The 27,283-nt window shown below is 38.0% G+C and overlaps 1 protein-coding gene and 1 pseudogene across 3 annotated transcripts in view; one reads left to right on the top strand and one right to left on the bottom strand.

The window, feature by feature from the left end:
• Positions 1-27,283, bottom strand: part of Eps15 (epidermal growth factor receptor pathway substrate 15) — a 114,706-nt gene that overhangs the window by 54,402 nt on the left and 33,021 nt on the right. For all 3 annotated transcript variants that reach the window (XM_052176983.1, XM_052176984.1, XM_052176985.1), the window contains 7 exons: positions 24,021-24,086; positions 22,856-22,981; positions 20,706-20,765; positions 16,449-16,538; positions 15,390-15,535; positions 13,362-13,518; positions 8,123-8,208 (listed from right to left, as the gene is read on the bottom strand). In XM_052176983.1, the coding sequence (XP_052032943.1) occupies positions 8,123-8,208; positions 13,362-13,518; positions 15,390-15,535; positions 16,449-16,538; positions 20,706-20,765; positions 22,856-22,981; positions 24,021-24,086 (731 nt within the window). The remainder of the gene's footprint in view (positions 1-8,122; positions 8,209-13,361; positions 13,519-15,389; positions 15,536-16,448; positions 16,539-20,705; positions 20,766-22,855; positions 22,982-24,020; positions 24,087-27,283) is intronic.
• Positions 20,855-22,085, top strand: LOC127679729 (heterogeneous nuclear ribonucleoprotein A3-like; annotated as a pseudogene).

Genomic DNA, 27,283 nt, shown 5'->3' with positions numbered 1-27,283 from the left:
AACAAGGCTGTCCACTCTTTCCCTACCTGTTCAATATAGTGCTTGAAGTCCTAGCCAGAGCAATTAGACAACACAAGGAAGTCAAAGGGATTCAAATTGGAAAGGAAGAGTCAAAATATCACTATTTGCAGATGATATGATGGTATACTTGTGAGCCCAAAATTTCCACCAGAGAACTCCTAAACCCGATAAACAATTTCAGCAAAGTTGCTGGATATAAAATTAACTCAAACAAATCAGTAGCCTTCCTATACTCAAAGGATAAAGAGGCTAAGAAAGAAATTAGGGAAATGACATCATTCCCAATAGTCACAAGTAATAGAAAATACCCTGGTGTGACTCTAACTAAGCAAGTGAAAGATCTACATGACAAGATCTTCAAGTCTCTGAAGAAAGAAATTGAAAAAGATCTCAGGAGATGGAAAGATCTCCCATGCTCATGTAGTGGCAGGGTTAATATAGTAAAAAATGGCCATCTTGCCTAAAGGAATCTACAGATTCAATGCAATCCCCATCAATATTCCAACTCAATTCTTCATAGAGTTAGAAAGGGCAATTTCCAAATTTATTTGGAATAACAAAAAACCCAAGAGAGCAAAAACTATTCTCAACAATAAAAGAACTTCTGGTGGAATCACCATTCCTGACCTCAAGCTATACTACAGAGCAATGGTAATAAAAACTGTACAGTATTGGTACAGTGACAGGCAGGTAGATCAATGGAATAGAATTGAAGATCCAGAAATGAACCTTTACACCTATGGTCACTTGATCTTTAACAAAACCATTCAGTTGGAAAAAAAAAAAAAAACAGCATTTTCAACAGACAGTGCTGGGTCAACTGGCAGTCAACACATAGAAGGATGCAAATTGATCCATTCTTATCTCGCTGTACAAAGCTCAAGTCCACGTAGATCAAGAACCTCCACATAAAACCAGATATGCTTAATCTAATAGAAGAAAAAGTGGGGAAGAGCCTGGAGCACAGGGGAAAAGGGGAAATTTTCCTGAAGAGAACACCACTAGCTTATTCTCTAAGATCAATAATTGACAAATGGGACCTCATAAAATTGCAAAGCTTCTATAAGGCAGAGGATACTGTCAATAGAACAAAATGGCAACCAACAGACTGGGAAAAGATCTTCACCAATCCTACATCCAACAGAGGTATAATATCCAATATATACAAAGAACTTAAGAAGTTAAGACTCTAGAGAACCAAATAACCCTATTAAAAATGGGGTACAGAGCTAAACAAAGAATTCTCAACTGAAGAAATTTTCAACATCCTCAATCATCAGGGAAGCGCAAATCAAAACAACACTGAGATTCCACCTCACACCAGTCAGAATGGCCAAGACCAAAAACTCGGGGACAGCAAATGCTGGAGAAGATGTAGAGAAAGAGGAACACTCCTCCATTGCTGGTGGGATTGCAAGCTGGTAAAACCACTCTGGAAATCAGTTTGGTGGTTCCTCAGAAGATTGGACATAGCACTATCAGAACCCAGCTATACTATTCCTGGGCATATACCCAGAAGACACTCCAACATGTAATAAGGACACATGCTCCACTATGTTCATAGCAGCCTTATTTATAATAGCCAGAAGCTGGAAAGAACTCAGATGTCCCTCAACAGAGGAATGGATACAGAAAATGTGGTACATTTACACAATGGAGTACTACTCAGCTATTAAAAACGATGAATTCATGAAATTCTTAGGCAATGAATGGAGTTAGAAAATATCATTTTGAGTGAGGTTACCCAATCACAAAAGAACACACATGGTATGCACTCGCTGATAAGTGTATATTAGCCCAGAAGCTCTGAATACTCAAGATGCAACTCACAGACTACATGAAGTGCAAGAAGAAGGAAGACCTAAGTGTGGATACTTTGATCCTTCTTGGAAGGTGGATCAAAATATGCATGGCTCACAGCCAACCAATAGAATGAGCATAGGGTCCCCAATGGAGCATCTAGAAAAAGGGCCCAAGGAGTTGAAGAGGTTTGCAGCCCCACAGGAGGAACAATAATATGTACCAACCAGTACCTCCAGAGCTCCCAGGGACTAAACCACCAACCAAAGCCATGGAGGGACCCATGGCTCCAGCTACATATATAGCAGAAGATGGCCATTTCAAACATCAATGAGAGGAGCTGTGAAGGCTAAATTCCCCAGAATAGGGAAATACAAGTCAGGAAATTAGGGGGGAGGGCAAGAGGAGGAGAGATGGGATTGGGGGGTTTTAGAGGGGCAATGAGGAAAGGGAATACCATTTGAAATGTAAATAAAGCAAATATCTAATAAAGAAAAAAAAAAGAAAATCTTTGAGATAAGGTCTCACTATGTAGTCCAAACTGGCCTTGAACTTGTGATCAGCCTTTAGTGTGCTGAAATTACAGGCACATGCCACGATATACCACTTGTGAAAACTCAGGCTCAGACTTTACCTCAGTATGGAAGCATACTCAGTTTGCAGAAGGCCCTGACCTGAGTTCTGCAAAAAGACACAGCAAAGCTCCTCTGGATAAGAGGACTCAGGCGGCTCTTGAGAGGCAAGAGCCAGAAGATGGCAGAGATTGGGGCTAAAAGATGTATTTCTGGGGTATCAAAAGTTGTTATTGTTTTACATCAGTTCTTGAATATAAACGAGACAGAAGCCTACACACTGAGGAACAGAATGACATGGGTGGACCATTCCTAAACCAGTGCATGGGCTCCCATGGAAAACTGGAAAATCCTTCCCAACCTACCCCACCCCTGTGAGGCTCAGAAAGATAACAAAGTCATCCTCTAGTCCACAGTACCTACTACCTTCAGACTGCTCCTACAAAGATTAGCTGAACCTGACTTCTGTTTCCTGACTATCTGTATAAAATAATCTGCCTTCTTGTTCAACTATACATAATGAACCCTGTCCTGTTGTGTGGTTGAATGCAATGATCCTACCTCCTATGCAACTGTTCATGATAAACACACTGAGCTTCCTGGGCACTGTGGCTTCCCCATCCAAGAGCCCAGCCCACCCAATCCCAGTTTTTAGTTTCTGGATGTCTCCCTTTGTGTGTCTCTTCTTCATTTCCTCACAGTCCCAGGTAGGTCAATCTCTGGGACTGTGCAGATATGGCACTGACCATCTGGCTACAAAGGTTCTGTTTATCTTCATCTAGGAAAAATAATTCATTCAGTTATTCTAAATAGTATTTATTGAGCAACTACTTATAACACTCTAAGTTATAAACTGAGTATTAAGAATGATAACTAATAACCTGTACTGACTTACCATATTCTCAGCATCTATATAATAGTGTTTGCATTTCTAAGATACTGAAGGTTAAATAAATCTGACCAAATCAGGATAGTGAGATGGCTGAGTGGGTAGACACTTGCGGCCTACTATGAGAACATTTGACCTGGAGTTTGATCTCCAGGACAAAGATTGTGAAAGAAGAGAAAGACTCCTCCCACAAGTTGTCCTATAACCTCCATGTGTACACACCACCCCACGCACTAAATAAATGTGAAAAAGGTAAAATAAAACTGACAAAATGGTGGCAGATAATTTGGAAATCTGGTTGAAAGTTCTATCACTAAAATCCTGCACTGCATGGCCTTGTCTGGAATAAGAGACAGGAGCTGGAAAGGTGGCTCAGTGGGTCAAGGCCCTTGCAGTGAAGCCTCAGAGCCAAAAGTCTATCCTTCAAGTTGCCTTCTGACCTCCATCTATACTTTGTGGAATGCATGCTTGTCCACATGTACACACACCCTCATGCCTCCACTGAATAGTTTAAAAATTGCTAAATCAAGATAAAACATTCTTCCTCTTCAGGGATGTTGCAAGAATTCAACAAAAGACTTTATATAAAGTGGATGTAGCACAATATCTAGTAACTATTATAATTACCAATCTTGTTTATTGGCTTAAAACCAGGATAATAAATAGGCCTGGCAGGATGTGACTTTTGCTTCCTATGTTTTTGCTAAAAGAACAGACAAGAAGGAAGTAGAATCTAGCAGATGTCAAAATATTACCTCCTGCCTCAGCATAAATTATCATGACCATGCTATACAAGTGACCAAAATAGCCTCAGTTTCTTGCACCTTTCCGACTTCAAGAACTTCTGAGGGGGGTGGAAAGATGGTTCAATGGTTAAGGGCATAAGCTGCTCTTGGTGAAGACCTGAGTTCCCTACACAGTACCCACAATTGCCTATAACTCCAGCCTCATCAGGATCCTACACTTTTGGCTACCACAGGCAACTGATTCACATGTACATACCCCGCTCCCCCCACACACACAATAAAAAATAAAATAAATCTAAAGCAAAACAAAATCCCCAGAACTTCTCTGAGGCATTTACATTCAGAGTAAAGATTCTTATGGAATCCATTAATAGCTTTAAAAAGTTTGCTGGACATAGTAGTGCATACCTTTAGCACCAGCACTCAAGAAGCAGAGGCAGGTAAATGTCTGTGTGTTTAAAACCAGGCTGGTCTACATAGCAAGTTTTGGCCAATTAGGGCTACATGGTAAGATAAAATAATAAAAATAAACAAACATAAAATTTTTGGAAGTGGAAAAAGAACAATTAGCAATCTAAAGATTTCAAAAACAACTCAATAAGAGCTATTAAACATAGGCCATAAAGCATGAAAAGATACAGTGTTAAAGGTATGTCCAGGTAAATGAAAATAGTAAAATCAGAGACAATAAATAATAAAAGAGGTATCAGGCTGAGGTGAGAGGCAATAAGCCCACCTGCATAATGGTATATATGGTATAGTTTGAATCTGAATGTCCTCACAGGCTGTTACGATTGAATACATGGTCTTTACGTGGTATTGCTATTTGTGAGGCTGTGGGAAGTTTGGTGTGGCTGGAGGAATAGGGTAACTAGGAGTGAGCTTTTGGAGATTATAGGCCAGCCCCACTGCCAGTGTAGTCTCTGGTTTCTGGTCTGGCTGCTGTATGACAATCTCTACAATAGATTCCTGCTTTGGTGGATGGAGCCACTCCCACCATCCAGCTTGCTTTGCCATGATAGACTGAAACTGTGAGCCAATGTAAATCCTTCCTCCCTTCAATTACTTCTGTCATGTGTTTCCTCACAGTGAGAAGAAAAGTGACTAATATAACAACAAAGCAGCAATGAGAGGTTACAGCACTCTGCTTAGTGCTGAAGGTAAAAAGAGCAAATATAGTGTCTACTCTGAGGAAGTTTTACAATGTCACAGGAGACAGTACAGGTGGGAAATGTCTAAGAAGAATGGCCAGGATGACAAGGGAAAATCTATGTTTTTTTGCTGTTGCTTTTGAGACAGGGTCTCTGTGTAGCCCTGGCTATGCGGGAACTCTCTCTCTACCCCAGACAGGCTTTAAATTCAGAGATCCATCTGCTCTGTCTCCTGAGTGCTCAGATTAAAGGTGTACACCACTGTGCTCTGCAGGGGGAATACCATGAAGGAAGAACCCTTCATACTTCAATCAAGGAAGAAATTGGAACTAAGAAATAAGGCCAGGAGGCCTGAGCAGCACATCCTACATCAACTAAAAGTCCTGGGAATTAAACATCTTCATCTCTAAACCAATGAAAGGGCCAGTGGGATGGCACAATAGGTAAGACACTTGCCACCAAGCCTGACAATCTAAGTTTGATTTTCAGGATCCACCTGCTGGGAGGAGAAGCGATCCAGAAAGTTGTGCTATGGCCTTTACATGTGCACCACAGCACATTCTCATTACATGTGCACACACAAATACATAAATAAAACAAATGGTAAAGAAAAGCAATAAGGAAGGAATCTTCCTTCAGAGAGTAATTTAGTAAAGTTATAAATACTGTTTAAATTCTTTGTTTCATGGTCATACACATTCATTCTAATGTATTGTAAAAACTTAAAGGGACAGACAGATTCTCAAGAGCAAAACTTTTGTACAGAACAAAGCATATATTCACAATAATGAAAGTATATACAGATATATATAAGTATATAATGAAATATCTTAAAGACTTGGTGATCTAACACAAACTTTAATATTTTAACCTTAATAAATGTAGCTTTAGTATAGTAGATGAGTCTTAGAAATCAAGTGACCAGGTTTTGTAACTACTTAGATTTTATGAGATAGCCACAAAATGTTAGGTACACTCCTCATGGAGCATTATCATTAGTTATTGGTATTAGTTATTATTTTTAGTTATCAATCATATTAGGGCAGCATAATACCATAGCTATTAGCTTAACTGCCCAAAGAGAACACATATTAGAAACATCGACAAAAGCAAAGAGTATTTTATTTATCATGTCCTGATTCCTATTAAAATAACTACAAAGGCATTTCACACATTCAACAACTGTGTAAGTCAAGAAAGCAAATTGTAGTACAATGGAGAATGTGTCTTTCTACAGCAGCTTGAGATGCAGAGACAAGTATTTCCTTATCTAGCTATTTAAATGTTAACAGACATACAAGCAAGAATGTTTACTGGAACATTTATGAATATATATATGTATATATATATACATATATATATATATAGAGAGAGAGAGAGAGAATGTGTGTGTAAGAGGTCAACAATGGGCATTTCCTCAATTACTTCTCTAGTACTTGATTTTTAAAAACGCATTCTGATTCCATTTACACAGAAATATGGTAATTAAATAAAGTACCATTTATCAAAATAAGCATTAGAAATGAGGCTATGTCAGGGTATTCTCAACTAAGGAAAGGCGAATGGCTCTAAAACACCTAAAGAAATGTTCAGCATCCTTAGTTGTCAGTGAAATGCAAATCAAAACAACACTGAGATTCTACCTTACGCTAGTCAGAATGGCTAAGATGAAAAACTCAGGGGACAACAGATGCTAGAGAGGATGTGGGGAAAAAGGAACACTACTCCATTGTTGGTGGGATTGCAAGCTTGTAAAACCACTCTGGAAATCAGTTTGGCGGTTCCTCAGAAAATTAAACACAATACTACTTGTGGACCCAGCTCTACCACTCCTGGGCATATACCCAGAAGATGCTCCTAAATGTAATAAGGACACATGCTCCATTATGTTCATAGCAGCCTTATTTATAATAGCCAGAAGCTAGAAAGAACCCAGATGTCCCTCAACAGAGAAATAGATACAGAAACTATAGTATATATACACAATGGATCCCTATTAAAAACAGCTATTAAAAACAATGAATTCATAAAATTCTTAGGCAAATGGATGGAACTAGAAAGTGTCATCCTGAGTGAGGCAACCCAATCACAAAAGAACACACATGGTATGCACTCACTAATAAGTAGATGTTAGCCCAAAAGTTCAAAATAAACAAGTTATAATTCACCCAGCACAGGAAGTTCAAGAAGAAGGAGAACTTAAGTGAGGATGCTTTGGTTCCTCTAAGAAAGGGAACAAAATAGTCACAGGAGCAATAAAGGAGACAATGTGTGGAGCAGAGACTGAAGTAAAGGCCCCCCAGAGACTGCTCTACTTGTGGATTCATCCTATAAACAGTCACCAAAACCCACTACTATGGACAACAAGAAGTGCATACCTAAAGGAGCATGCCATGGTTGTCTCCGGAGGGGCCCTGCCAGAGCCTTACAAATACAGAGGCAGATGCTAGCAACCAACTATTGGACTGGGCATGGGGTCCCCAATGGAGGAGATAGAGGGTGGTCAGGAGGAGTTGAAGGGGTTTACAGACCCATGGGAAGAACAATGATTTCAGTCACCCAGACGCCCCAAGACTCCCAGGGACTGAACCATCAACCAAGGGACACACATGGTTCCAGCCAAAAACATAGCAGAGGAAGGCCTTGTTGGGCATCAGTGGGAGGAATGGTCCTTGGTCAGGTAAAGGCTCAACAGAGGGACCAACAAAGGGAAACCGAGGTGGGGGAGTTGAGAGTGTGCCGGGTGGAGGGACATATATGTGGATGCAGGGGGAGGGAGGAGGGGTTGGGGGTCTTAGGGGAGGGGGAATATCGGGAAAGGTTTTACCGTTGGCAATGTAAATGAAGATGATATTCAATAAAAAAAGAAAATACACATACGTATATTGTACATATTATCTGTATGTGTGCTTATAAAGTCAGCTATAATTTTACTTTACATACCTCTGCAGGTCAACTATTTCATTGTTAAGGGTATCTAGTTCCTTAATAGCAGAGAAATCTGCAACAGGACTTGATCCTATGATGTTCTAAAAAACAAAAAATTCACAGTTATACATTACTACTATAAATGAATGCTAAGCACTAAAAATGCTAAAAGCTATACAGCAGCGAGACAAGGTATTTCATTTTACTCCATTATAAGCACTTTTAATTCATTTAATAAAATACTTAGCACAACTATGTATACACACACACACACACACACACACACATATATATAGGGAGTGGTAAATTAAGACAGTTCCCTTATAATCTCCAGAAAGCTATTATGACCCCACACCGCGGACCCCAATGCCTTTGTAATGTGATGCTAGTCTACCCAGAATTCTGCAGTAAGTAAAACACATACTAGATTAGAAATAAAATTCTTCTACTGAGATGTGTTATTTACCAGCAAGAGGGATGATGACTTACTTCCATTTATATTATCTGGTACGGAATAAGTATACAAATTTTGTTGAATCTCAGAATTAGAATAATGGTTGATTTTATTCAATTCAAAAAATACTAACTTTTGTTAAATGCTTTTAGTATCTACTCTATTTAACCTAAAACCTACTAACCAACTGCTCAAACATGTTCTGTAATATCACTATCACTACATACCTAACTGTACATGTAGTATCTTTCATATTAATGCTGTTTTAAGAAACTTTTAATTCTGTGTGTGTGTGTGTGTGTGTGTGTGTGTGCGCGCGCGCGCGCGCGCAGCGCGCGCGTGTGCGCTCGCGCACATCACAGAGGCCAGGAAAAGGTATTGGATCCCCTGGAAGTGGAGTTCCTGGTGTTTGGGAGCAGTGTGACAAGGGTGCTGGGGGGTCAAACTCCAGACCCTTTCCAGCAGCAGTGTACACATTCAACTGTTAAGCCATTTCTCCTGCCTGCTTTGGTTTTTTGAGGCAGGATCTCATTTACCCAGCCTGGTCTTAACTTGCTATGAAGACCATGGTGACCTTGAATTCCTAATCCTTCTGCCTCTATCCACAAGTGCTGGGATTACATGGGGTGCTAATGTATCTAACACTTAGTTTTCATTTAATAAGTAATATTAAATATCAGAATTGGTTACCAAATGTTACTTATAGAAACAAAATCTAGGCTTAATCTAGATTCTGTCACTTTTTTAACTATATGCTTTTCACCAGAAAAATGGAGAAATTAATCTCTGCCCTGCCTACTTAGGTTAAATAAATGGTTTTCTTTGAACTCCCAATGATGTCTTGTTTAGCTTTTTAAAGTCAGAACAAAAGGATAACTGTTCCTTTAAACACCTGATTTATATACACTATTACAATCTTGTTGACAAATAACAGAATCATCAGCTTTTGGAAATGGTAAAACTGAAACCTAACTGTGTGGAACCTAAGATATATTAGTGACCTCACTAGCAGAATATAAATCAGAGTATTAATACTAATGTGAATTTAATGTATGTCACCAATTTACACGGAAGAAGAAACCTGAAAGTTCTATAATATTCCATAATATCCCTTTTCCTTACCCTTATAAAGTCATTTAAAGTTTACTAAACCTATCAATCAGTTCTCAAAAGTAATCTGAAAAGTAGATTATTAGGGACGTCAGTATTAACTCAATTTAGAGCTGAGGAAACAGACTAGGTAACTGCTCAAAGTTGAACCTGGCTATTAATTTTATCAAAAGTCTTCTGATTATATTAAAAAGGTCATTTCATAACATGACTTTTGGCATCTGAAAGCCAAGATAATTTAGAAGACATGGTGCCAAAAGTGAACTTGGTAAACAGGTCAATTAAATTTGACAAATAATTTCTTCTATGCTTTTAAATATCACACTACTTGTTAGTATTGAATTGTTTTGACTACCAGCATTAAAACTCATCTATATGGTCTCAATTAATTAAAATTCTAATTTTATATTGATTACAACTTTACATCAAATATACTTCTTTTGAAGGGTTAGTTGAGATGATGCTTCTCCCTACATAGCCCAGGCTATTCCTGAACTTCCTATATAGCTTAGGCTAGTCTTAAACTGACAGCACTCCTGCCTCTGGAGTGCTGAGGTTACTGGTATACACTGCCATAATGATTCTCAAAAAAACTTAACTGTTTTACTAAACACACTGATTACTATATTAAATATATACACTGTTACTGATGGTATATTAAGTTAAAATTTTTAAGGCAGATTTCTGCATGAGACAGTTTTTCACTAAGTTTTAGCTTTATTTAAACTTGACCTGTGGATTAAGATGAGTCAGCCAGGCAGGCAAGTGAAAAAAAGAAAAAAAGAAAAAAATATCACTTGATCTCACTTTCATCATCAAGAATAACTTCTATCACTTAAATTGCTATTGAGATATGTTCTATCAGAGGTGCAAGTATACCAGAAAACACATGGCTTCCACACCTCTTCCTTTACTCCAACTTTAAAAAGTGGCTCAGATTTGAGTCTTTCTTATTAAAATACCAACAGATAAAAAGACAAAGTTAAAGAAATTAGCTTAACCTCAAACAAATTAGAAGGCTTTATATGACTGAAATATGACTAAAATGGCATGAAATATAGAAACATCCAGCTAAAATTATATATAGCATGTGAAGGGCACACATAGGAAAATGTAGCAAGCCCTTCTTTAAATACTATTTTATTCATTTATTTGATGTTGAATTATTTTTATATGTATGAGTGTCTGCTTGCCTACAGTCTATGTACCAAGTACACACGTGTGGGGACCGGAGGAAGCCTCTGGCTGCCCTGGAACTGCAACTATAGGCAGTTGTGAGCCGCCACGCATACGAGCCTAGGGATCAAATCCAGATCTTCGAGTAGAGCAGGTAGTGCTCTTAACTGTTCAGGCTTCTCTCCACATACCCCTTTTTATTTAATTTTTCAGTGTTTGAGTGTTCTGTGTGTGTAAGTGAACATGCACTGCTGGTGGAGGCCACAGAGGGTGTCAGCTCCCCCAGGAACTGGAGTTACAGGCAGTTGTGAAGCCACCATGTGAGGATGAGAAAAAAAAACCTGGATTCTTTGGAAGAGCAGTCCTTGCTCTTAACTGCTGAGGTATCTCTCCGGGCCCACATGCACCCTTCTTACATATATTCTCTCACATTTTGTGCATCTCCTAAGTCTCACTTTAGTGATTTTTGAATGGATTAAAGAGTCCAGGGAAAGCAAGCCACAGTGCATGCAAGGATCAAGTGACACGTGATAAAAGCATGCCAATCAACTGTTCTCATTGCTGCATTAAAAAAAAAACCCTCTAATTTCAAAATACATCATGTCAATAAAAACTGTACTGCTAAAATACAACAACAAAGACAGCATAAAATAAAGCTCTAACCTTGAGAGAGAGCAGAGTTAAGAAACGGACAGTACAAGAAAGGCGAAAGCAGAGTGCTGGAGAATGGAAAAAACAGTCCAAACTAGAAAAAACACAGAAAGGAGGAGAGCAACATTCGAGAAGGATTAGTTGAAGCTACAGAAATGCAGTTCCTCTTTTTTTTTTTTAAATACATCAGATTATAAGGAGATTATTTGAAAGTACAAATTTTATTTTATTATATTTTTTTTGGTTAATAGATAAGACAATACTATAATACCAAGGCCAACAGTTATAAAGTATCTCCATGAATGTGGAACCAAGAGATAGGTATGCTTTAGTGAGTAATTTCTGAAACGTCTACTAAATTATCAACTGGGTAACAGATACGATCTCACCTGATCTACTAGCAAACATTTCACTGAAGAGACAAAGTCAGCTCAGTTCTGTTCTCTTGGAGACTAGAGCTGATGAGCATTTCAGTCATAAATTAAGAATACAGAAGAAAAACTCTACATAAGTGAAGTCCACAGTGCTGCACAGCTGAGCAACAGGAACGGAGAAGAAAGCAAAGGTAACAATAAGGACCCTTCATCTTCCCGTGCAGAATTACTGTCAGCCTCTCCACAACATAGAGAACCCATGCATATATCAGAGTCTGCAAAAATTAATAAGTGCCCCATCCTAAAACTTACAAGTACAATTTTTTTTTTATATCCAATTCTCAGGACTTGGAAGAAATGAATTCTATTTAGTTTACTTGGGGGTAAAATACAATTTTGACTTTTGCTAGGTTAAAATGAAATTCTTAACTGTTATAAAATTAATGAAAAATCAAAACATTTATTAATATTTGAAAGAGAATACTTAATAGCACACATTTGACAGTTTGTTATATACAACCCTGGAAAATCACTATAGAAATAGTTATATTACAGGTGAAAAGAAGATTAAAGATACAAAGTTTGGGTGGGATATTTTATTTTGTTTGGGTTTTTATGAGATGCAGTTTCTTTGTGCTGCCCAAGATAGCCTTGAACTTCTGGATTCAAGAATTCTTTAGTGTCAGCCTTCCTAGGAGCTGAGACTACAGGTTCAAACTACAATTGGTTATTTAATTTTGAAAGCAACTAAGCCCATCATATGTAAATCCTTTGAAAGGTCTATTATAAAGCAGGATATTATAAATGTGCTATATTAAAAGGGGGTTCTAGATAAGAAAGAAAAATATTCAAAGGGAATTGTAATTAAAATGCAGATGTTCTGAAAATTCCCAGTGCTAATCAGAAACCCAACTAATTTCCAGCTGTTTAGATATGAAATTCAGCTGTGTACTTAAGAATGAAGGGTCACTGTATGGCAAAAGCCACATACAGATGTATCTCAACATACAGTTTTTCTTGAAGGCTATTTTGATGTAAAATTGGTACTAATCAATTACTATCTCCTAGATTTTGTTTCCAAATTTCAAGTGAAATGTAACAATTTAATTCCTACAGCTACCATTTCAACTCTATTCATAAAAGTTGACTAGGCAAGGTGCATGCCTATAATCTTTCAAAGTGAAAGCAGGAAGGATCACAAGTTCAAGGTGACTTTGTTACACAGTGTTCAATGCAAGCCTGGGCTGAGACCCTGTTTCAAAATTGTTTTCAGAAATCTCTTCAATTTAATATAGTAAAGTACATCTGTCATGAATAATGAATAGTAAGGTTGACAAGCTTTAGTTCAAGGGTGTTAACAGAAGATGTATGAGCACATTCACAGACACAAACAAACTACCAACTCTGGGTGCTCTGACCCTCCAACTTTGTGACTTGACACAGCTTGTCCTTTTCTAGGGCATGCAGGTCTTCTTTGACGTTATCTTACCTTTTGTAAACTGGACCTGTCTGATGGTGGAATCATCTCAGGAGTGAGAACATGAGGAGGGTCAATGCCTTTTATTAACTTCTGATTGATTAAGTGAAAAGCCAAGGCAAACTGATCTTTTGAAAGCTTCCCACAGTTCTTTGTGTCACATAGTGACCTATACAAATAAACAAACATTACAATAATGTTTAACCCCAAAACTCCAGAAGAAAAATACAATTGTAACCTTTTAAAAACAATCAGCTGAATTGAAAAAGACAGATGACAGCTTATTCAAAAATATACATAAATGGTATAGAGGTGGACCAATTAAGATGCTAAAAAGATCACCAAGGATCAAGAAACATCATGGAAGATAAAGTAGGAAAAAATGTATGAACAGGAAGCTGTAGAGGGGCGCTGTGAAATGCTGTCTTCTGGATGTGAATGGCTGCTGCACTCACAAACACAGCAGTTGTGGTTACCTGTACAAGACCAAGCCCATCCACACTGAGACATGAACAAGAGAGGGGCACACAAGGCCCCACGTTTAACTCAGGCAGTTAATGGCTGCAAGGGAAAGGAAGTCATATTTCCTCAGTGAAGTAGTCACTGGTAAACTGCACATGATCAAGTAAACAATTCTATACCCACGTACATTCAAGCAACTCTAATTAAGCTCAAGAGAATAGAAAACAAGCAAATAAAAACATAAAAGTTAAAAGGAGATAGGTTGTAAGGAAGAACTCCAGAGAATGCAAAGGTGATGAGAGGAAAATGAAATGTGTGAATGATCAAAATATAGCATGTACATGTATAAAATTGTCAAATAATCAATTTTTAAAAATGTACCAAGAGCACCAGAAGACAGATGTATAGTAAGTATCACATGTGGACATATTCAATTCTATGAACACATACAACCATTCTAAAGCTATGTGATTTTTGCTTACATGACTCTGCACTTATCCAATACAAAAAATTAAAAACCCATGACAGAGTTAAAACTAGAAACCCAAGTTTCACACACTCTTTCATGACTCAGTGTTCTTTACTGCACTGTCTTTCCTCATCACCATTTCCTGTTCTCCTTACTACCCAGCTATGCATCTATTTGCACATGTACATGTATATGGTACAGGCAAGGACCCACAAAGAAGACACAAGATTTTTCTTTCTGAGATTAAGTAACCCCAATATTGTACATCTATTTTCCTACAAAGATATTTGCACCCTTGTTTATTGGTGCTCTATTCTCTATAGAATGAAATGGGACCAACAGACCTCCATCAACAGATAAATAGATAGCAAAAATCTGTATATATAAAAAATGAAATACTATTCAGCTTTAAAGAAAAATGAAATCTGTGTGTGTGTGTGTGTGTGTGTGTGTGTGTGTGTGTGTAGGGAGAGAGGGGAAGGAGGGACAGAGAGACAGAGACATATACAGAGACAAAGAGAGAGACACAGACTGACTGAGACTCATTTATTCCAGGCTGGCTTTAAAGTCATTGTGCAGCCAGATAGGACCTGATCTTCAGATCTTCCAGCTCCTTGGGTCCTAGGGCTGCAGATGTATGCTACCACACCCAATTTATATAATGCAAGGGATCAAACCCAAGCTCTCACAAATGGGACCTTACCAACTGAGCTATATTCCCAGCCCTAAAGGTACTACTTATTAAAGTATTAAAATTATAGCCATCTAGATTCTTTAAAGAACTCTTAGAGTTAGGGATCCACTGGGGAGTAACCGAGACTCCACTTTAACAACCTAACAAGTAACTGACACCTTCAGATCCCTAAAACTTCAGACAAGACAACTGTGCTTGAGGTTTGGAGGGTTATTTGGTTTTTTTTTTAATTCCACTTTTGAATTTTTGTTTATTATGCATAATTCTTTAAATTTGAATTTCCTCTATAAAAATGAAACAAATAATAACTTATTCACAAAAGTAGTAAAAAATACAAATGTATAAAACTAGAGTTTACACATGACCACATATATACACATTTTTTAAAAAACAATTTATTAAAATAAAGTCTTACCAAATGCGGGCTAGCAAGGCAGAAGGTAAACCTGTTTTCAGGAAGGTTTCACGGACCTCTGGTCCAGACACATATCCATCCATATCCTTATCAGTTTTCAGAAATATTTCATCATATTTAGCTTTTTCTGCAGGGGACACAACCCACTAGAGTGGGAAAAAACTTTGTCAAAATGAATCCGACCTTGAAAAGAATACACATTTAATACTCTTTTCACATATAACAGTATCTATCACCAACCTGAACAAATCCATCCAGTTAACCTTGATGGCAGTACACTTCCACCCACACATCATAACCAAACATTATGAAGGGAAGGCGACAAATTTAAAGTCAGCTAAGACATTTACAGATGCCAGGTTAACATTTTTCAAGTAACCAATGAAGTCAAGCACAATTAAGCCTGACCTATGAATTTCCATACTAATACCAGTAACTGGGAAAACCTGTATAAACAATATCCAGATAATCCCCAAGTTTCATTTTCTATAGTTCCATGCAGTATTCTTGCCCAGAGCTAAACGTGTAAGTGCTGTCATTAGTTGTCTTTACACAACCTGACAAGAGATAGGTCAAAGGAAATAAGAATCACACTTGATCTTAGCCAAAAGGCCAAGAAGCAATAGGAAATAAGAATCAATCAGAATTAATAATCTGATCTGAAGAATCAAGAGTAAACTACAGATTAAAAACAATTATTACAACAGGGCAAGCATGCGTGTTAGCACACAGTATCTTCCATCTCAATCTTTAATCTCTGATAGATGAAGGCAAGCCAGTTAAACATCCACAGGACCTAAAGCATCGCACCTGCCTCCTCTGGGGCACCATGCTATGCAGGTTTAACCAGAGGGAGTGCAGCATCTTTGACTGCACCTTCTTTCTATCTTTATCAATCACATTCATGCACTTTTGTTAGAACAAAATCCTTGAACACCAATAGATTTCTACCTGTCTTAATGGTGCTCTGGTAGGTGAAATGCCTACAGATGGTAAGGAGTGGTAAGATTCCTTGGCTGCTGAAGAGGGGATCACCCACATGGAGCCTGATATACTGACCGTTTTTCTCTTAGAAGGTGGCACCAAGGCTGGAGGCAAGGACATTGGCACAGGTTCTTTTTCCAGTGCACAGTATACCAAAAACATGGCCTTAAAGATAAACAAAATGGAGTCAAATATTATTTTAAATTAGTACAAAATTCATTCCTGAGTTAAGCCTTATTCAACTACAAATCATTTTCAATATATATAATATATACATACATATACTTGTTTATTTGTTTGTTTGTTTTTTAGAAGACAGGGTTTGTGTAGTCCTGGCTGTCCTGGAACTTACTCTATAGCCCAGGCTGGCCTCAGACTCAAGAGATCTGCCTGCTTCTGCCTCTCAGGTGCAGAGATTAAAGCTGTGAGCCACCACGGCCTCATCTCAAATCTTTTTAAGGAAAAGTTGAAAAAAAATTGGAGAAAAGGAGGAAGAAACAAAAGGAAAGAGGAAGAAAAAAGAACTCAAAGCTAAATAATTCTTAGGAAGAAATACTCAGTAACAAAAATTTAGGGGCACACCCTTCAATTGAAGTTCTTGTAATAGCAAAGAATATGAGAACTTAAGTAGAAAATGCTACCTATAAAGAAATTTCCGAATATATAAAATGCTCCTAGAAATTAACAGACCATAATTTTAAGTCCAATAGGAAGAGGGACAAAAAGTATGAACAACTGATTTATGTCCTCTGGCCGTGGACACCACAAATAGCCCATCCTTTAACATATAAAAGTCATGCTGTTCAATTTTACCCTTAAACTAAAACTACAGGTTAAAATGATAATGGGTTAACATTTGCCTAAGTGGCAAGAATCCCAAGTTTCATAATGTACTTGGGAGGTGAACTGTAGGGAAAGAGGCACTGTCAGACATTGCTAGTGAGCACTGAAGGGTAATAAACACCACTTTAGCAGGATTATTTGGAGCAGAGGGCAACAGGGCAAGACACAAGAGGCCTTACTTTAGCTGTTAGCTGTCATCTGCCGTTTCGATCTATCCACTATCTCCTGCCACTGCTATCTACCAGTGGTGCCTTTTTGCAATTGGTGTATTCTAGTGACTGAGGCCTTTTTCTTTGCCTTCTCATTTACCTAAACCTCTACATATGTTGAAGAAACTGTAAAAGCCTAAGTTATAAGCCACTTCTTGGAGAGTTTTTTTCCCTTAAACTGTCTCCCAAGTAAATATGAATTATACATATTAATAAACTTATCTTTCCTTTGAGAACATGTTTTTTGTTACATGAATCCTAGCCAAGAACTTGAAAAGACTAGAAGGAAAACTAGATTTTTCTCCTCTACAGAACTCAAATCACTAATATCCTTTTGAAGGGCAAGCTGACCACCATATTGCAAATATACTCTTCCCTTTGGCTCAACCATCTCACAACAGGAAACCAATACTTACATTTATTTTCCTACATATGAAATGCTTCCTGAAAAAGATTGTTAACCATAGCAATTGGCTGCAACAGCATATGTCCATCAATAAAAGACTAACTTAAAAAACTATGAAATAATAATTTTAAAAAATGAATAAAGCTAGGTGGGGGAAGAGTACTCCTTTAATCTTAGCACTTGAGAGGCAGAGGCAGAGGGAAGCGGATCCAAGTTGAATTCAAGGCCAACTTGGTCTACAGAGAAAGTTTCAGGACAGCCAGGACTACACAGAGACACCCTGTCTCAAACCAAACCAAACCAAACCAAAAACAAACAAACAAATCATGGGAAAGCATTGTGGTACTGTTTTTATGAATACGTAATTTTCAAAATTTACCAAATTACACACTTAAGTTGGAAGCAATCCATTGTATGCAGTCTCCAAAACAATATACCAGAAAAAAAATCACAAAGTATTCTATGAGAAAATAAGTCCAAGAGTCTAAAGCACAATGATAACATAAAAACAGTGCTGAACACATATCTCCAGTGTGTGTGTGTGTGTGTGTGTGTGTGTGTGTTGTTATCTTCTGTAGTAGTAGTAAAGAGCAAATAATTATTCACAATTTTTGTACATTTGGACCAGGAAAATTTAAGGATAAACCAGAAACTATGAAAAGGAGCTGCTCAGAGAAGTCTACATCAGTTGAGGGCAGAGTTGGATCTCTTTCACTATCTTCTTGTTTAATTTTGAATGATTAGAATGTATTACCTACCTTAAAATATTTTAAATATCTAAAGCATATATATTAAAAAAGCATACTGTCTATAGAATATCTCAGTGTAAAACACTGTAACTTCTCCATGTCATATTCTCAGAGGATGAAGTTTTTATAGCTTTGAAAAAAAGAAAACCATATAATAAAAGAAAAACAGACAATATCTTTAATAATGTGAAATCACTCAAAGTTATATGGAACCTCTAGAAGGCTTTCAGTTGCAATTGAGAGTGGGTGCACTATTTTTTGATTTTTCTTCCACTGAAAATAATAATTCTCTCAAAAGGAAATTTGCTTTGGACTCCTATCTTAACTCCTAGGCTTAGCTGGGCGGTGGTGGCGCCAGGCAGCAGAGGATTGAGTTTGAGCCCAGCCTAGGTTATATGAGAGTCTGTCTCAAATGAGAGTCTGTCTCAAAAAAACCTTTTTTAATGTTTATCTATAGACATTTATGAATATAAATATATGTATATAGACAGACATTATAATGTTTATATATTATATATAAAACATATAAATAATATAGTATTATGTATAAATGTATATGATATAAATCAAGATCTCCCTGGCTACAACATTAACAAAAGCACCTATGTGATAATTTTGACTACTACTCTTTCCTTTATAATTGGAAAAGCTAAATCTGACCTGTGGACCCAGATTTTAGTGCACATCAGAATTTCCTAGAATTTTGGAATCAGTAAAGCTGGTGCTGGGCCAAAGAATCTGCATTTCTAACAAGTTCTCTGGGGCTGTGTATCCAGGGATAGCCAAACCAAGCTTTTACCACAAACTGGCCAAACAAGTAAGAACTCAATGTCAGTTTAAAAACACATGAACGCTCTGTCCCCAAACCCTTGACACTCCAGAAAGAAACCACCTGCTGGGCACACCTCTGCAGCCAGAGTCACAGTGCATGCAGCACTAGGCTGGCACTTGGCTAACGGGGTGACTAGCACGCACATCAAGGTCAGCATTCTTGTTGCAGATGAAGTCATTTCCTGGAAAAGTGAACACTAAACAAAACAAAAAAGCAATGCTTGCCATCTGCTGCCAACAGACAAATTTTCTTCTGAAAGTTAAAAAAGTTACTAACTTCATGATTCTTGAAAAGTTTCCCTGACAAAACTAAAGCCAAAAGTTTGTTCACCAAAATCCTTAAGATGAACAGAATAAATTTAGAACTGCTGGACTATGATCTTGTTCTCTTACTATACTGTACTTTATCCTATACAAAGACTGCATAAAAGAAAAACAGCAGCCAGATCAAATGATGCCCCCACCCGAACCAACACGTCTTGTGTGTGCCTGTGTGCTTGTGTGAGAAAAACAATAGTTTTCAAGCTGGTATATACTATGTGAGTACAGAAACACATAAAGACACTAAACTAAAAAGCTTTAGGATATCTTTATTTAGAAATAAAACTAGGCTGGGCAATATGGTAATAGATTTTAATCCCAGCACTTGGGAGGCAGAAGTAGGTGAATCACTTGAGTTCAAGGCCAGCCTAGTGTACAGAATAAATTTCAGGACAGCTAAAGATACACAGAGAAACCTTTTCTCAAAAGCAAAAAAAGTAATTAAGTAAGTAAATAAATAAATAAACAAACAAACAAATTCATCACAAACAAAGCTAAATTTACACAGGGTGCCAGAGAAGGATAGGACTTAGTTTGGGATTATTACTAACTACTGACTTTAAGTGTTTTTTTCTCTTTGTGTTTTAAGCAATATTAACTTTCAGTGGACACCAGATCAATATGAGGGCTTTTAAATATCCATTATTTTTATTGCACAGTAACTGAGTATCTTTCCTATGTACCTAAAGTGAGAAAAAATGATGGCAAAACATACACATTCTCAAACTCATTAAATATATGCACTTACCTATAAATTCTAAAGACATTAGTAACTACAGTCTAATGGGCATATTCTAATGATAAATTAAAATGGGTACTATGTCTCAAGACAGATGACACACACTGTAAATTAAGCACGTAGGCAGCTCGTAAACTCTCGTAAAGCACTGTTCTAATGGCTGTCAGGAGGCGTGGGTGTGAGAAGGCTGCCACGTGAGAGTATCTTACACTTTAAGAACATCTAGTTACTTACAACTGCAAACTCATCTCTGTCAAGCTTTCCATCGTGGTCAATATCACTCAACTCCCAAACCTAAAAAAGAAAAGTGAGAACAATTAATGTTCTTTACTTTATGTGCTATTTAGGGACAGGAAGAGAAAGCATACTAATGGAATATGAGAATGTCTGAGGTCAAGCATCTTCAAAGGAATCTGGATTTTGTCTTAATTGCAATGGGAAGCTCCTAGACGGTTAAAACAAGAAAATTGGAATATTCAAAGTTTAGGAATCTCAACACTAACCACACAGTAGAGAAAAGGTTGGAAACAATACTAGCAAAGAGCTTTTACAAACCAGTTTTGACAGACGTGGTACTGCATGCCTTAAATCCCAGTACTCAGTAGGCAGATGCAGGTAGATCTAAGTTCAAAGCCAGCCTGGTCTACAAAGAGTTCCAGGGCAGCCTGGGCTATACTGAGAAACAGTCTCAAAACAACAAACCAAAGCCTGTATTTATTAAGCACCTAATGGCCCAGGAGTAGTAGCACAAGTATTTCTGGAGATGTGATAGCAGTCATTACCATCCCCCCATAGCATCTAACATTCTGAGTTTGTAACAAGTACTATATTAAGTACTTTATATACACTATCACATTCAGTCCTTGGAACCCTCTCAAATTTTTGTTGGTGGTATTAAAGAGGATACGAAAGAATATAATCTGAGAGACTACTTTGAAAAGTATGACGTGATTGAAACCATAGAAGTTATGGCAGGCAACAGGCAGAGTGGGAAAAAGAGAGGATTTGCTTTTGTTGATGATCATGACACAGTTGATAAAATTGTTGTTCAGAAATACTACACTATTGATGGGCATAATTGTCAAGTGAAAAAGGCCCTTCCTAAACAAGAGATGCAGCCTGCTGGATCACAGAGAGGTCGTGGAGGTGGACCTGACAACTTCATGGGTCAAGGAGGAAACTTTGGAGGTGGTGGAGGAAACTTTGATGGAAGAGGAGGCTATGGTGGTGGAGGTGGTGGCAGCAGAGGTAGTTATGGAGGTGGTGATGATAGATATAATGGATTTGGAGATGATGGTAGCAACTATGGTGGTGGTCCTAGTTACAGTAGTAGAGGAGGTTATGGAGGTGGTGGACCGGGATATGAAAACCAAGGTGGTGGATATGGTGGAGGCGGAGGAGGATAAGATGGTTGCAATGGGGGAGGAAATTTTAGAGGAAGTAACTATGGTGGTGGTGGGAACTATACTGACATTGGAAATTATAGTGGACAGCAATAATCAAATTACAGACCGGTGAAGGGGGCAGTGTTGGTGAAGAAGCTCAGGCAGTCCCTATGGTGGTGGCTGTGGATCTGGAGGAGGACATGGTGGATATGGTAGCAGAAGGTTTTAAATTAAACAGAAATGGCTACAGTTCTCAGCAGGAGAGAGAGGAAGGACTTGTCAGGAAAGCTGCAGGTTACTGTGAGACAGTCGTCCCAAATGCATTAGAGGAACTGTAAAATGCATTCAGTGGAACTTCTGCTGAAGGAATGATGATCCAGAGTCAGGAAAGTCACTGCAGCTTAAACAGGAGACCCTTCCTGTTTAGGACTGTCATGGCCACAATTTGCAAAAAGTGCAGCTATTGATTAATGCACTGTAGTGTCAATTAGATATACATTTCTGAGGGTTTTTTTTTATCTGTTGTAGATTTGTCTTTTTCTTTTCATTACATCAGGTATATTGCCCTGTAAATTATGGTAATGGTACCAGGAATAAAAAAATTAAGGAATTTTTAACTTTTCAATATTTGTGTAGTTCAGATCATTCACATACACATGGAAAGATACAAATATTCTTAATGGACTTACATATATAACTAAATCTAACCATTGATAACTTATAGGGAACAATTAAAACCAGAAATACAATGATAATAAATTATATGTTACAAATACAAAATATTCTATACTGACACAACTTCAATAAGATCTGTATATATTAAATTAGTGCTCCTGATAAATATGAAATTAGAATATAAAATAACTACATCTAGTACAATACTGTAATCCTAGCACTCATGAGGCTCAGGCCTCATGTTCCTGAGTTCTAAGCCAGCCTGAGCTATACATTAAGAATGTTTACAAACAAACAAACTACATTTGAAGTTTGCTATCTTACTCTTCCAAGGATTTCCACAGGTAACTTAGAGTTGAGCAACACTGGTTTCACTTTATCACCAGACAAAAATCCATCCACTGGGCTTAAACTGTCAAAAATTGCATCATATTTGGCTTTATCTTCAGACTAGAATATATATATAAAAAAAAAGACAAGTTAAATAATCATGAAAAGGATTTAACTGCACATATAAAAATTTTTTTCTTTCCTTTTTTATTTCGTTCAATATATTTTTTATTTATATTTCAAATGATTTCCCCTTTTCTGGTCCCCCACTCCCCGAAAGTCACATAAGCCCCCTTCCCTCCCCCTATTCTCCCACTCACCCCTTCCCACTTCCCTGTTCTGGTTTTGCCTTATACTGCTACACTGAGTCTTTCCAGAACCAGGGGCCACTCCTCCATTCTTCTTGTACCTCATTTGATGTGTGGATTGTGTTTTGGGTATTCCAGTTTCCAGTCTAATATCCACTTATTAGTGAGTGCATACCATGATTGATCTTTGAGACTGGGTTACCTCACTTAGTATGATGTTCTGCAGCTCCATCCATTTGCCTAAGAATTTCATGAATTCATTGTTTCTAATGGCTGAATAGTACTCCATTGTGTATATATACCACATTTTTTTTTTAAACTATTCTTCTGTTGAGGGATACTTCTTTCCAGCTTCTGGCTATTATAAATAGGGCTGCTATGAACACAGTGGAGCATATATCCTTAGTACATGCTGGGGAATCCTCTGGGTATATGCCCAGGAGTGGTATAGCAGGATCCTCCAGAAGTGACATGCCCAGTTTTCTGAGGAACCGCCAGACTGATTTCCAGAGTATTAAATAATTTCAAAGTGTCTCTACTAAAGACTAGTTGAAACACTATGTTTCCTTTTTCTGCTGTGGAGTTAGAATCAAACCCAGAAATGGAATGCTCTGAAGAACACCTACTCCCTTCAAACAGACCTGCAGCAACAAAAGTAACACACCAGGAGTGATATTCTATTTTTCAGTTCCTAACAGAGCCAAGGCATTCCTCAAGTTTTTCAATTTCAGTATTTTCCCTACACTATCTGAACATGCATATGAGAGTCCAATGCAGAACAACGCATTCTAAGGGTAGGGAAAAAGGTATTTATAAGTAGGAAGCAAAGGACATGCAAGAAACTTCCTTACCTTTACAGCCCACGGGAGCTCAGCAACTGCGGTCCCACTGGTTAGCAAAGGACTACTGGAGTCATGCTAGGGAATAAAGAGAACAATGAACTGTTGAAGTCCTCATGCTAATAACCAATGAAGAAAATGTGCTTTTGGCACTTAAAATTATTTGTGTAAAATGCTGGATATAAACACTATTTTACTTTAATTAGACCTTCATCTAATGTCCACTGAAATAAAAACATTTTCATTTTGCCAAATTACTTCACAGTGGAACAACACCTAAAACATGTTACTGTAGAATTTCTTCTACAACTAAGAGTAAGATAATAGGCATCTACTCTGAACATTAACAAAAACATGTACAATCTTTTCCCCAGTATTATTGAAGAAAAGCAGACTCAAGAAAACAGTCTCATTTAGCACTTGTAAGTTCCGTGTCATGATACCTAATGGCAGCACACTCAAGTTTTTATCTTTACATAGCTAAAGACAGGTAAATACAGTTGAAAAATCCCTATAATTATACCTAAGCAACAAATACCTATGGCAACCCTCATAAGTCTTATCTAAACAGAGAAATTGTACTGGCTGGTTTTGTGTATCAACTTGACACAGGCTGAAGTTATCCCAGAGAAAGGAGCTTCAGGTGAGGAAGTGCCCCCATGAGATCCAGCTGTGGGGCATTTTCTCAATTAGTGATCAAGGAGGAGGACCCCTTGTGGGTGGTGCCATCCCTGGGCTGGTAGTCTTGGGTTCTATAAGAAAGCAGGCTGAGCAAGCCAGGGGAAGCAAGCCAGTAAGAAACATCCCTCCATGGTCTCTGCATCAGCTCCTGCTTCCTGAGCTGCTTGAGTTCCAGTCCTGACTTCCTTTAGTGATGAAAAACAATGTGGAAGTATAAGCTGAATAAACCCTTTCCTCCCCAACTTGCTTCTTGGTCATAATGTTTGTGCAGGAATAGAAACCCTAGGAGAGAAATGTATATTCTCAAAACTGGTTAATATTTTTACCTTATTAGTTTATGTATATGCTTATTTTGCCTGCATGTATGTTTGAATACCACACTTATGGCTGGTGCCCATGTAAACCAGAAAAATATGTTGAATCCCCAATAACTGGAGTTATAGACAGTTGTAAGCCACCATGTGGGTACTAAAGTCAATCTTGAGTCCTCTGGTAGAGAAGTCAATGCTCTTAACTACTAATCCATCTCTCTAGCCCCTGAAGTTATGTTAGCATTAATACTTCTTTTTTTTTCCTTTTTTTTAAATTTCACTCGATATATTTTTTATTTACATTTCAAATGATTTCCCCTTTTCTGGTCCCCCACTCCCTGAAAGTCACATAAGCCCCCTTCCCTCCCCCTATTCTCCCACCCACCCCTTCCCACTTCCCTGTTCTGGTTTTGCCTTATATTGCTACACTGAGTCTTTCCAGAACCAGGGGCCACTCCTCCGTTCTTCTTGTACCTCATTTGATGTGTGGATTATGTTGTGGGTATTCCAATTTTCCAGGCTAATATCCACTTATTAGTGAGTGCATACCATGATTGGTCTTTTGAGACTGGGTTACCTCACTTAGTATGATGTTCTCCAGCTCTATCCATTTACCTAAGAATTTCATGAATTCATTGTTTCTAATGGCTGAATAGTACTCCATTGTGTAAATATACCACATTTTTTGCATCCATTCTTCTGTTGAGGGATACCTGGGTTCTTTCCAGCTTCTGGCTATTATAAATAGGGATGCTATGAACATAGTGGACCACGTAACCTTATTACATGCTGGGGAATCCTCTGGGTATATGCCCAGGAGTGGTATAGCAGGATCCTCCGGAAGTGACGTGCCCAGTTTTCTGAGGAATCACCAGATTGATTTGCAGAGTGGTTGTACCAATTTGCAACCCCACCAGCAGTGGAGGAGTGTTCCTCTTTCTCCACATCCTCGCCAACACCTGCTGTCTCCTGAATTTTTAATCTTAGCCATTCTGACTGGTGTAAGGTGAAATCTCAGGGTTGTTTTGATTTGCATTTCCCTGATGACTAATGAAGTTGAGCATTTTTTAAGATGTTTCTCCGCCATCCGAAGTTCTTCAGGTGAAAATTCTTTGTTTAACTCTGTACCCCATTTTTAATAGGGTTATTTGGTTTTCTGGGGTCTAACTTCTTGAGTTCTTTGTATATATTGGATATTAGCTCTCTACCTGATGTAGAGTTGGTGAAGATCTTTTCCCAATTAGTTGGTTGCCAATTTGTCCTTTTGATGGTGTCCTTTGCTAAACTTTGTAATTTTATGAGGTCCCATTTGTCAATTCTTGATCTGAGAGCATACGCTATTGGTGATCTGTTCAGAAACCTTCCCCCTGTACCGATGTCCTCAAGGGTCTTCCCCAGTTTCTTTTCTATTAGCTTCAGAGTGTCTGTCTTTATGTGGAGGTCCTTGATCCATTTGGAGTTGAGCTTAGTACAAGGAGACAAGGATGGATCAATTCGCATTCTCCTGCATGCTCTCCAGTTGAAATAGCACCATTTGTTGAAAAGGCTATCTTTTTTCCATTGGATGTTTTCAGCCCCTTTGTCAAGAATCAAGTGGCCATAGGTATGTGGGTTCATTTCTGGATCTTCAATCCTGTTCCATTGATCTGCCTGCCTGTCACTGTACCAATACCATGCAGTTTTTAACACTATTGCTCAGTAGTATTGCTTGAGGTCAGGGATACTGATTCCCCCAGAATTTCTTTTGTTGTTGAGAATAGTTTTAGCTATCCTGGGTTTTTTGTTATTCCAGATGAATTTGAGAATTGCTCTTTCTAACTCTATAAAGAACTGAGTTGGGATTTTGATGGGTATTGTGTTTAATCTGTATATTGCATTTGGCAAAATGGCCATTTTAACTATATTAATCCTGTCGATCCATGAGCATGAGATATTTTTCCATTTTTTGAAGTCTTCTTCCATTTCCTTCTTCAGAGTCTTGAAGTTCTTGTCATACAGATCTTTCACATGTTTGGTAAGAGTCACCCCAAGGTACTTTATACTATTTGTGGCTATTGTGAAGGGTGTCAGTTCCCTAATTTCTTTCTCAGCCTGCTTATCCTTTGAGTAGAGGAAGGCTACTGATTTGCTTGAGTTGATTTTATAACCAGCCACTTTGCAGAAGTTGTTTATCAGCTGTAAGAGTTCTCTAGTGGAGTTTTTTGGGTCACTTAGGTAGACTATCATATCATCTGCAAATAATGATAGTTTGACTTCTTCCTTTCTAATTTGTATCCCTTTGAT

Source organism: Apodemus sylvaticus, chromosome 3, assembly GCF_947179515.1.
Source record: "Apodemus sylvaticus chromosome 3, mApoSyl1.1, whole genome shotgun sequence".
Classification (NCBI taxonomy): Eukaryota; Metazoa; Chordata; class Mammalia; order Rodentia; family Muridae; genus Apodemus; species Apodemus sylvaticus.
The sequence above is the reverse complement of the archived record's forward strand: the minus strand, read 5'-3'. Positions and strand labels throughout refer to the sequence as shown.